The following is a 12959-nucleotide window of genomic DNA, read 5'->3' as shown; positions in this document are numbered from 1 at the left end:
AATTGAGCTGTTGTCCTTTTCACATCTTTAGTGGTGAAAGCATTTCTTCTTTGCCTCCTGGTAAATAGTATCTATTTTATTCATTTAATATCCTGAAGAAGAGAATACAATGGCTCTTGATTGGGTTGGGCCCAAAATGTTTGCCATGACATTCAGGGCCATCTTTTACCTGTCTGACCTTACTTCCCACTATGTCCCAACATGGACTTTGATTTCTTTATCTTCTTTCTGTTATTTAGTCCTCCCTTGCTTATTCCCACTTCCATGCCTTTACTCATTCTACTTCCCCTGCCTCCTCTGAACGTACATGTCTTTTTTTCTGCAGAGCTGCTCTCCTCCAAAAATTATTTCATTTATTTGACTTAAGTTCCCATGGCAGTAATCTTTTCATTAGAGCCCTTGGTTTTAAGTATAGTTTTACTGTCTTTTTTCCCCAAAGTAAACAGCACCTTCAAAGCAAGTGTCAGTTGCTCTGTTTGTGTCCTCTAGAGTACCTGTAACTGTGATAAGCACAGAGTAGATTTCTAGTGAATGTCCGTTTGTTCCGATTGATTTTTAGTAAGGAGACTGACATCAGGAGCATGGCAGGTTTAACCAAACGTCCTTAATTGTCAATCAGAGCGTTTCCTCCAGCAGTTATAATGGGACAGTTTACTAGGACACTGCACATCAGGGAGTTCTCGTTTTTATGACTTTGTTTCTTTGAGGATTTTAAGAAATTGGAGTATTTCCAGTATGCTTCCATTTTAATAAGTTAAATTGTTACTTTTGCATCAACCACACATAAATATGGATGTGTGTTTTTATACAAACAATATTGTACATACTTCTCTGCACCGTGCTCTTTTCGTTTAATGATGGGTCTGGATATCTTTTCAAATGAGCATATAGAGGGTTTTTTCTAGTTTATATTACCCTAAAAATGTTATCTTTTCAGAATGCACATCAGTTGTTTCATTTTCTAATATAAGCTTCTGTGAGATAAGTGTGCACCATCTAAACATTTCACGTTGTTTAGATGAATGTGATGGTAATTGTTTTAATATTGTGTTCTGCTTGTTTCATGGGGATATCACTGTCTTAAGTTCTGTTTGGTATTTTACGAAAGTTTTTTTAAGTGAGGAGTTCCTAATGCTTTACCAGTAAAGGATGGGCAAAGAGAGAGAGCTTTCTCTATAGAAGTAAGCATAGAAGTTCTAAGAGTTATAGTTACAACTCTTAACTAGATGACATATATTCTGTTTCCTGATAGGAATCAACCCTCAAAAGTGTATTGAGTGCCTTATGGAATTTGTCAGCACACTGCACTGAGAATAAAGCTGACATATGTGCTGTAGATGGTGCGCTTGCATTTTTGGTTGGCACTCTCACTTATCGCAGCCAGACAAATACTTTAGCCATTATTGAAAGTGGAGGTGGGATATTACGGAATGTATCCAGCTTGATAGCTACAAATGAGGACCACAGGTAAATACAGAGTTTTATATTACTTTTAAATGAATTTGTAAGATTCATATTTTCACAATAACTTAACTGTGAGCAGTGTTTTATGTAATTATGCAAGTTCTGAGCCAATTACATTTATGACAGTGAAACTATAACTATTAATACCTCATTTATTCATTAACATTTATGCTAATAAAAGCTCATAGTATCATAAAGATGCCTAAAAATAAACCAGTGATACTTGAGAGATATAACCCATGTGTAGAATAAAAAATGAAAGCCATAAGTATGACAGAGAACAAAATCCTTTCCTATATGTAGTATGTATTAAGGGAATATGAGGTTATTAAAAAAAAACTTGTGGTTATGATCCAGAAAGTACAATGATTCACATTTTTCTAGTGGAGCCATAACATCAGTAATCAAAATGTTTTTCAGCCAACAGCCATTCATCCAATTTATTAGAACTGTGAAACCTAACAGAGCACCTCAGATGCAAGGCATACGTTTTCAGAACTTGAGCCTTTGCATTATCTCAACGAAAATGTAGTATCTTTCACAGTGTATTTATTTATTTTATCCTGTGTTGTTCCTCTCTCATTTTCAAAAAAAAAGACTATGGGGGACTTGTAGTCAAAGGGCTTTGTAAAGAATGTAAACATCTTTTCTGTGAGTTTTTGATGCACAAACTACAAGCCTTGGTTTCCCTCTTCTCCGGGAAGAGCCTTAAGCTCAGCGAGCACTCAGGTGTCCAGTGGACGCAGCGCTGCCATGCTAGAGCGTGTTGCGCCTTTTTGCCCAGCAGGTTAAAGCCTGCGAGAGCTGACTGTGCTGGCATTAAACCTCAGTTTACCATGAGGTAAAGAAGCCACAGCTCTTCAGATCCTAACATTCATTATGCTGACTCTCAACTCTGGTTTGTATAGTTACTTTTAAATGTTTTGAAAACTTTCACTTTATTTTTAGAAAAACTACACACACAATTTGCCCAAGACCACTTATAAGGGGGAATATCAGTATCACAAAATCAAACCAGAGAGATTATCTAAAAGTCCTTTTGCTGACCTGAGCTTACAGTGTGCTCCCTGACTTTGTAAAGATCTATCAATTGATTCTTCTCTCTACCACTTCTGAGATGCCTCTGTTGTCAACATTGTGGAACCCACCCAGATGTTAAATTACTACAGAGTCCCTGTTCAGCTAAGATTTCATAATATATTTATACTCAGTAAACTGAGAAACTCTGTTACTATGTAAAGTAAATATATATTTGCTCAAGAAAAAATTTTAAAGCTGTTAGGTCAGAATAGGAAATGCAGAATTGATGAAACTGAACATTTTTACCTTTTAGTTTGACAGATGAGTACTATAAGACAATAAACATTAAATGAACTAAGGTAGAACAAAAGGAGATGGGCAGTGCTTGAAATTTATAATATAATTTGGTGTAGTTTTATTATGCCTATTGTTACAAGTTTTAGCAGTTATCTTTAGGTTTAAATTTGTTCTCTTTCCTTTTATGTATCACTGCAAACAGATTTTTACCTTACTTTTGTAATATCTTATTTTTATTTCAGGCAAATCCTAAGAGAGAATAATTGCTTACAGACCTTATTACAACACTTGAAATCTCACAGTTTGACAATAGTCAGTAATGCATGCGGAACTTTGTGGAATCTCTCAGCAAGAAACCCTAAAGACCAGGAAGCATTGTGGGACATGGGAGCGGTCAGCATGCTCAAGAACCTCATTCATTCAAAGCACAAGATGATTGCTATGGGAAGTGCTGCAGCTTTAAGGAATCTCATGGCAAATAGACCTGCAAAGTATAAAGATGCCAATATCATGTCTCCTGGTTCAAGTTTGCCTTCTCTTCATGTCAGGAAACAAAAGGCCCTGGAAGCAGAATTAGATGCTCAGCATTTATCAGAAACTTTTGACAATATTGACAATTTGAGTCCCAAGGCATCTCATCGTAGTAAGCAGAGACACAAGCAAAATCTCTATGGTGACTATGTTTTTGACACCAATCGACATGATGATAACAGGTCAGACAATTTTAATGCTGGAAACATGACTGTCCTGTCACCGTATTTAAATACTACAGTATTGCCCAGCTCTTCTTCATCAAGGGGAAGTTTAGATAGCTCTCGTTCTGAGAAAGATAGAAGTTTGGAGAGAGAACGAGGTATTAGCCTAGGCAACTATCACCCAGCAACAGAAAATCCAGGAACATCTTCAAAGCGAGGTTTGCAGATTTCTACCACTGCAGCCCAGATTGCCAAAGTCATGGAAGAAGTATCAGCCATTCATTCCTCCCAGGAAGACAGAAGTTCTGGGTCTACCACAGAACTACACTGTGGGACAGATGAGAGGAATGCACTAAGAAGAAGCTCTACCACCCACACACACGCAAACACTTACAACTTTACCAAGTCAGAAAACTCAAACAGAACATGTCCAATACCATATGCCAAAGTAGAATATAAGAGATCTTCAAATGATAGTTTAAATAGTGTCAGCAGTAGTGATGGTTATGGTAAAAGAGGTCAGATGAAACCTTCAATTGAATCCTATTCTGAAGATGATGAAAGTAAATTTTGCAGCTATGGTCAGTATCCAGCTGACCTAGCCCATAAAATACATAGTGCAAATCATATGGATGATAATGATGGAGAACTAGATACACCAATAAATTATAGTCTTAAATATTCCGATGAACAGTTGAACTCTGGGAGGCAGAGCCCTTCACAAAATGAAAGATGGGCAAGACCCAAACATATACTAGAAGATGAAATGAAACCGAATGAGCAGAGACAATCAAGGAGTCAAAGCACAGCTTATCCTGTATATCCTGAAAGCACTGATGATAAACATCTCAAGTTCCAACCACACTTTGGGCAGCAAGAATGTGTTTCCCCGTTCAGGTCAAGAGCAGCCAATGGATCTGAAACAAATCGAGTAGGCTCTAATCACGGAATTAGTCAAAATGTGAACCAGTCTTTGTGTCAAGAAGATGACTATGAAGATGATAAACCAACCAACTATAGTGAACGTTACTCTGAGGAAGGGCAGCATGAGGAAGAAGAGAGACCAACCAATTATAGCATAAAATACAGTGAAGAAAAACATCACGTGGATCAGCCTATTGATTATAGTTTAAAATACACCACAGACATTCCTTCCTCACAGAAACCAGCATTTTCATTCTCAAAGAATTCATCTGGACAGAGCACAAAACCTGAACACATCTCTGCAAGCAGCGAGAATACATCCACACCTTCATCTGATGCCAAGAGGCAGAATCAGCTGCATCCCAGCTCAGCACAGAGCAGAAATGGTCAGACCCCAAAACCTACCTCTGCCTCTTGCAAAGTTCCTTCTATCAACCAAGAAACAATACAGACTTACTGTGTAGAAGATACCCCAATATGTTTTTCAAGATGCAGTTCATTATCATCTTTGTCATCTGCTGAAGATGAAATAGGGTGTAATCAGACTACACAGGAAGCAGATTCCACTAACACTCTGCAAATAGCCGAGATAAAGGAAAACAGTGGACCTAGGTCAAATGAAGATTCTGTGAGTAAAGTTCCAGCAGTGTCACAGCATATTAGAACCAAATCCAGCAGACTCCAGGCTTCTGGTCTGTCTTCAGAGTCAACCAGGCACAAAGCTGTTGAATTTTCTTCAGGGGCCAAATCACCATCCAAGAGTGGTGCTCAGACACCTAAAAGTCCACCAGAGCACTACGTTCAGGAGACCCCACTCATGTTTAGCAGATGTACTTCGGTCAGCTCACTTGATAGTTTTGAGAGTCGCTCGATTGCCAGCTCCGTTCAGAGTGAACCCTGTAGTGGAATGGTGAGTGGCATTATAAGCCCCAGTGACCTCCCAGATAGCCCTGGACAAACCATGCCACCAAGCAGAAGTAAAACCCCTCCTCCTCCTCCTCCTCCTCCTCCTCCTCCTCCTCCTCAGACAGTTCAAACCAAGCAAGAAGTACCTAAAAATAAAGCACCTAGTGCTGAAAAGAGAGAAAGTGGACCCAAGCAAGCTGCTGTAAATGCTGCAGTACAGAGGGTCCAGGTTCTTCCAGATGCTGATACTTTGTTACATTTTGCCACAGAGAGTACTCCTGATGGATTTTCTTGTTCATCTAGCCTGAGCGCTCTGAGCCTTGATGAGCCATTTATTCAGAAAGATGTGGAACTAAGAAGAATGCCTCCAGTTCAGGAAAATGACAATGGGAATGAAACAGAAAATGAGCAGCCTGAAGAGTCAAATGAAAAGCAGGAAAAAGAGGCAGAAAAACCCACTGATTCTGAAAAAGACCTTTTAGATGAGTCAGATGATGATGACATTGAAATACTAGAAGAGTGTATAATTTCTGCCATGCCAACAAAATCTTCACGCAAAGCCAAAAAACCAGCCCAGACTACTTCAAAATTACCTCCACCTGTGGCAAGGAAACCAAGTCAGCTGCCTGTATACAAACTTCTGCCATCACAAAACAGGTTACAAGCACAAAAGCATGTTAGTTTTACACCAGGAGATGATATGCCACGGGTGTATTGTGTAGAAGGGACACCTATAAACTTTTCCACAGCTACATCTCTGAGTGATCTAACGATAGAATCCCCTCCAAATGAGTTAGCTGCTGGAGAAGGGGTTAGAGCAGGGGCACAGTCAAGTGAATTTGAAAAACGAGATACCATTCCTACTGAAGGCAGAAGTACAGATGAGGCTCAAAGAGGGAAAGCCTCATCTGTCACTGTACCTGAACTAGATGACAATAAAGCAGAAGAAGGTGATATTCTTGCAGAATGCATTAATTCTGCTATGCCCAAAGGAAAAAGTCACAAGCCTTTCCGTGTGAAAAAGATTATGGACCAGGTCCAACAAGCATCTATGTCTTCATCTGGAACTAACAAAAATCAGTTAGATGGTAAGACAAAGAAACCTACTTCACCAGTAAAACCTATACCACAAAATACTGAACACAGGACACGTGTAAGAAAAAATACAGACTCAAAAAATAATTTAAATGCCGAAAGAAATTTCTCGGAAAACAAAGACTCAAAGAAACAGCACTTGAAAAATAATTCCAAGGACTTCAATGATAAACTGCCAAATAATGAAGACAGAGTCAGAGGAAGTTTTACTTTTGATTCACCTCATCATTACACGCCCATTGAAGGCACTCCATACTGTTTTTCACGGAATGACTCCTTGAGTTCTCTAGATTTTGATGATGATGATGTTGACCTTTCCAGGGAAAAAGCTGAGTTAAGAAAGGGGAAGGAAAATAAAGAATCAGAAGCTAAAGTGACCAACCACACAGAACTAACCTCAAACCAACAATCAGCTAATAAGACACCAGCTGTTACAAAGCAGCCAATAATTAGAGGTCAGTCTAAACCCGTGCTGCAGAAACAGTCCACTTTTCCCCAGTCCTCCAAAGATATACCAGACAGAGGGGCAGCAACAGATGAGAAATTACAGAATTTCGCTATTGAAAACACTCCAGTTTGCTTTTCTCGAAATTCCTCTCTAAGCTCTCTTAGTGACATTGATCAAGAAAACAACAACAACAAGGAAAATGAACCTATCAAAGAGACAGAGCCCCCTGACTCACAGGGAGAACCAAGTAAACCCCAGGCATCAGGTTATGCTCCTAAATCATTTCATGTTGAAGATACCCCTGTCTGTTTCTCAAGAAACAGTTCTCTCAGTTCTCTTAGTATTGATTCTGAAGATGACCTGTTGCAGGAATGTATAAGTTCTGCAATGCCAAAAAAGAAAAAGCCTTCAAGGCTCAAGGCTGACAATGAAAAGCATAGTCCCAGAAATATGGGTGGCATATTAGCAGAAGATTTGACACTCGATTTGAAAGATATACAGAGACCAGATTCAGAACATGGTTTATCTCCAGATTCAGAAAATTTTGATTGGAAAGCTATTCAGGAAGGTGCAAATTCCATAGTAAGTAGTTTACATCAAGCTGCTGCTGCTGCGTGTTTATCTCGACAAGCTTCGTCTGATTCAGATTCCATCCTTTCACTGAAATCGGGCATCTCTCTGGGATCACCATTTCATCTTACACCTGATCAAGAAGAAAAACCCTTTACGAGTAATAAAGGCCCACGAATTCTAAAACCTGGGGAGAAAAGTACATTGGAAACTAAAAAAATAGAATCTGAAAATAAAGGAATAAAAGGAGGCAAAAAGGTTTATAAAAGTTTGATTACTGGAAAAGTTCGATCTAATTCGGAAATTTCGAGCCAAATGAAACAACCCCTTCAAACAAACATGCCTTCAATCTCTCGAGGTAGGACAATGATTCATATTCCAGGAGTTCGGAATAGCTCTTCAAGTACAAGCCCAGTCTCTAAAAAAGGCCCACCCCTCAAGACTGCAGCCTCCAAAAGCCCTAGTGAAGGTCGGGCGGCTACCACCCCTCCCAGAGGAACCACGCCATCAGTGAAGTCAGAGTTCAGCCCTGTTACACGGCCGGCATCCCAGACAGCAGGATCAAACAAAGGACCTTCTAGACCAGCATCTAGAGATTCCACTCCTTCAAGACCTGCCCAGCAACCATTAAGTAGACCAGTGCAGTCTCCAGGGCGAAACTCAATCTCTCCTGGTAGAAATGGAATAAGTCCCCCTAACAAATTATCTCAACTACCAAGGACGTCATCCCCTAGTACCGCTTCAACTAAGTCCTCAGGTTCTGGGAAAATGTCTTACACATCTCCTGGCAGACAGATGAGCCAGCAGAACCTCACCAAACAAACGGGCTTATCCAAGAATGGCAGTGGTATCCCAAGAAGTGAATCTGCCTCCAAAGGGCTAAATCAAATGAGTAACAGTAATGGATCCAATAAAAAAGTAGAACTTTCTAGAATGTCTTCAACAAAGTCAAGTGGAAGTGAATCCGATAGGTCAGAGAGACCCGTATTAGTACGCCAGTCAACTTTCATCAAAGAAGCTCCAAGCCCAACCCTAAGGAGAAAACTGGAGGAATCTGCTTCATTTGAATCTCTTTCTCCATCTTCTAGACCCGATTCTCCCACACGGTCCCAGGCACATACTCCAGTTTTAAGTCCTTCCCTTCCTGATATGTCTCTATCTACACATTCGTCTGTTCAGTCTGGTGGATGGCGAAAACTCCCACCTAACCTCAGTCCCACCATAGAGTATAACGATGGAAGACCACTAAAGCGCCATGATATAGCACGCTCTCATTCCGAAAGTCCTTCCAGACTTCCCATCAATAGGTCAGGGACCTGGAAACGTGAGCACAGCAAACACTCATCATCACTTCCTCGAGTAAGCACTTGGAGAAGAACTGGAAGTTCATCCTCAATTCTTTCTGCTTCATCAGAATCTAGTGAAAAGGCAAAAAGTGAGGACGAAAAACATGTGAACTCTATTTCAGGAACCAAACAAACTAAAGAAAACCAGGTATCCACAAAAGGAACATGGAGAAAAATAAAAGAAAGCGAAATTTCTCCCACAAATAGTACTTCTCAGACCACTTCTTCAGGTGCTGCAAATGGTGCTGAATCAAAGACTCTGATTTATCAAATGGCACCTGCTGTTTCTAAAACAGAGGATGTTTGGGTGAGAATTGAGGATTGCCCCATTAACAACCCTAGATCCGGAAGATCTCCAACAGGAAATACTCCCCCCGTGATTGACACTGTTTCAGAAAAGGGAAACCCGAACCCTAAAGATGCAAAAGATAATCAGGGAAAACAAAATGGGAGCAATGGTAGTGCCCCCACACGCACCATGGGTCTGGAAAACCGCCTGAATTCCTTTATTCAGGTAGATCCCCCAGACCAAAAAGGAACTGAGGCAAAACCAGGACAGAGTAATAACACTGTCCCTGCGTCCGAGACTAATGAAAGTTCTATAGCTGAGCGTACCCCGTTTAGTTCTAGCAGCTCAAGCAAGCACAGTTCACCAAGTGGGACTGTCGCCGCCAGGGTGAGTCCTTTTAATTACAACCCAAGCCCGAGGAAAAGCAGCGCAGACGGCACTTCAGCCCGACCATCTCAGATTCCAACGCCAGTGAGTAACAACACAAAGAAACGCGACTCAAAACCCGACAGCACAGAACCCAGTGGGACCCAAAGCCCTAAACGCCATTCCGGGTCTTACCTTGTGACGTCTGTGTGAAGAGAGCTGGCAGGGTGACACTAAGAATGTGATACGTGTTAATTACAACTGCTATGTAGAAATCTTGTTTCAAGTGAAACTAAAAGACTGAGAAATTCTGTAAATAGGTTTGATTCTTGTTAGAGGGGTTTTGTTCTGGAAGCCATATTTGATAGTATACTTCGTCTTCACTGGTCATATTTTGGGAGGCACTCTTGATAGTTAGGAAGAAAATGGTAAAGCCAAGTATATTTGTACAGTATGTTTTTCATGTATTTAAGTAGTGTCCCATCCCAGCATACTTTAATTATTGCTTGTCTTAAAATAACACTACAGATAGAAGATATGATATATTGCTGTTATCAATCATTTCTAGATAATAAACTGACTAAACTTACATCAGGGAGAAATTGGTATTTATGCAAAAAACCATTCCGTTTTAATCCTTGAGAGTCCATCTAACATCATAATTAATCATGTGGCTGTGAAATTCACAGTAATATGGTTCCCGATGAACAAGTTTACCCAGCCTGCTTTGCTTTACTGCATGAATGAAACTGATGGTTCAATTTCAGAAGTAATGATTAACAGTTCTGTGGTCACATGATGTGCATATAGATAGCTATAGTGTAACAACTTACACTATTTTGTGCGCAAAACAAAAAAATCTGTGTAACTGTAAAACATTGAATGAAACTATTTTACCTGAACATCTGAAAGTAGGTAGAATTTTTGCTATGCTGTAACTTGTTGTATATTCTGGTATTTGAGGTGAGATGGCTGCTCTTTTATTATTGAGACATGAATCGTGTCTCAACAGAAGCTAAATGAACATTTCAGAATAAATTATTGCTGTATGTAAACTGTTACTGAAATTGGTATTTGTTTGAAGGGTCTTATTTCACATTTGTATTAATAATTGTCAAAAAGGGCCTCTTTTAAAAGCTTATATAAATTTTTTCTTCAAATTCTATGCATTAAGAGTAAAATTCCTCTTACTGTAATAAAAACAATTGAAGCTGATTGTTGGCATTTAACTATTCCATGCATTGGCACTTAACCTTTTCTGAAAGTTTTTTTAATGTGTAATTAGCACTTTCTGTTTAGTGTTTTTCTGTTTACTTTTTTTTCTTACTCCACTGGAGTTGATTTTTTAAATTTTTTAAATAGCAATGTGAACTGCCTTGCATATGGGCATTGAACACAATAGGCCCACAAAGAATATTTCTTTTTTCTTAATAGAATTCTGTCCTTGAGAAATTAATTATTCTGAGGTAGAAGTAGTCTCTTCCAAGCCCGTCTTGGAATGTAACTGTCTTGTCCCTCCTGTTGCTCCTGGGTCTGGAATGAACACCTTTCATCACCTTTTGTGTTACAGCAAAATTTCAGCAGCCAAATATAATCAGCACCTTGCCATGTTCAGAAAATGCTAAGACATTCAAGAGACTCTTAAGAAACCATTTCCTGTTAATGAAAACTTTGTTTTTGATGAGTAGGGTTGTGGGGTATGTGTTCAAATGCCCCCTTTCTCACACAGCAAGGAGAGGATCCTCCTTCATGAAGGAAGATTGATAAGATTTATTTAAAAAGCTAATATATCTTTACAGAATTTGTTCTAAATGATCGGAGAGTAAGGATGATGATAAATGTTCACGTATTTGTTGAATAAATGAAATTTTATTTTTTAATGATAAATTCACGCACTCTGCATTTGGGGAAGGGAAAAGAGATTTAGATATGGCAGGACACTGGGGAAAGGTGGTGAGGAGTAAGCGTATCTACCTGCTGTCTCTGAAATCACATCATAGAGTTAGTTATCTGCCGCTTACCTGTGTTTATTATTTACAGGTAAGGACTTTTTTTAAGTCATTAACTAAAATGTCAGTAAATAAGTGCTGTGATTTGAAGACAGGCATGTGACTCCAAAGCCCATACTCTTTCTACTGCTCACCTTTGGAATATACCTACAGTTAAACTTTTGTCAAGTTTTATCTGAGTGAAATCATTTGCAAGTCATAAGACTATTCTGTTTTTCTCAAAGGATGCCTTATCCAGCAGGGATATATGAATAGAGGTCATATTTCTTTCCTGTTTAGTCCTGGTTTCCTTTTTTTTTTTAGTTACTACTGCATGCCAATTTTTATAAACCACTTCAAATACTTTTATAGAAAAAAATGAGATATAAGTTAATTAGAATAAAATTGCCTTTCTCAAGGAAGGAAAAAGGAAAAAAAAAAAAACCTCAGTGCTGAAAATGGAAAAAGGATGCCCTCCATATCCCAGAAAACTCAGGAATTCCAGTAAGCAGCGCCTGCTGGCAGAAGGTACAGTATACATTGCCCATTGAGGAAAAAATTCTGTATGAGATCCTCTACCTAGAGGATGGCTCTGAGAGACAATGGCTCTGAATTAGTAAAGGAGAAAATCTCAGTTCTAATTTTAGAAGTTCAGGGAGTGCTCCCATAACTGATAACAACCCAAATAGTCCCCAGTTTACACTTGTATGTTACAAATGGCATACCGAGCCAGTGTTGGGGGTTAGTTGAGTCGCAACGCCTGTTAAGAGAAGTAGGGGAGTGCCCTGTTATCTTTGGACTGCAGCAGACAGAACTGAGGCAGTGGTTTTCGAACTTGAGTGCATGCAAATCACCAAAAATGTTTGTTAAAACACATCCCCATACTTCCTGACTCTGAGTCAGGCCTGAGAATTTGCAGGTGATGCTGATGCTGCTGGTCTGGGACCACACTCAGAATTACTGCTGTGTGTGACTATAGTATGGCTCCTTGAGTGACTGCCTTCAGTTCCAGCTGTTCTTCTCAACCACTGGACACAACATCTGAGAAAGTATACCCAACTGCCCTCTCCTTTAGGCATGAAAAGATTTGAATATTGAGTTACAATCTGATACAGCCCATCGCAACTCCCAGTAGTCCACAAGTTTACCAGACATGAATGAACAGGTAATTCTATATCTGAGGGATTGACTCATGTTCCCTTTGGAACAGTTATCAAAACGGCAAAATTTCAGCAAATATCTAATTTTGATTTGCAATAATATCAAAAGAGACACACCAAGAACAGGGCAAAGAAGAGAACTTTGAAGAGAGGGCAAATGGACTTCAGATGAAAGAAAAATGTGCCCAGTTAGTATACAAACACCAATTAACGATGGCAAATTCAGTATTTGAGAATAAACTTTACAAGTTACTTTGCACTGACACGAAAGTTAATGAGAGGGAAATAATGAAATAAAATAAAACCCAAAGAATCCAACTGCATTGTAAGAACAGTCAAGAAACTTTTTTCCCATAAACTATGGATTGTTTCCGCAGGGTTAATGAACTGA

At 39.3% G+C, this 12959-nt stretch overlaps 1 protein-coding gene across 30 annotated transcripts in view; it reads left to right on the top strand.

Moving 5' to 3' along the window:
• The window catches only part of APC (APC regulator of Wnt signaling pathway), a 121073-nt gene extending 110438 nt beyond the window's left edge, over window positions 1-10635 (top strand). For all 30 annotated transcript variants that reach the window (XM_081505735.1, XM_081505729.1, XM_081505724.1 and 27 more), the window contains 2 exons: window positions 1253-1467; window positions 3024-10635. In XM_081505735.1, coding sequence (XP_081361861.1) covers window positions 1253-1467; window positions 3024-9633 — 6825 coding nt within the window. In that variant the 3' untranslated portion in view covers window positions 9634-10635. The remainder of the gene's footprint in view (window positions 1-1252; window positions 1468-3023) is intronic.
• The last annotated feature ends 2324 nt before the right edge of the window (window positions 10636-12959 follow it).

The sequence above is a fragment of the Giraffa tippelskirchi genome, chromosome 7, assembly GCF_054371585.1.
Source record: "Giraffa tippelskirchi isolate mGirTip1 chromosome 7, T2T-mGirTip1v1.2.pri, whole genome shotgun sequence".
Lineage (NCBI taxonomy): Eukaryota > Metazoa > Chordata > Mammalia > Artiodactyla > Giraffidae > Giraffa > Giraffa tippelskirchi.
Note: the sequence above shows the minus strand (reverse complement) of the source record. Positions and strands in the feature narration are given on the sequence as shown.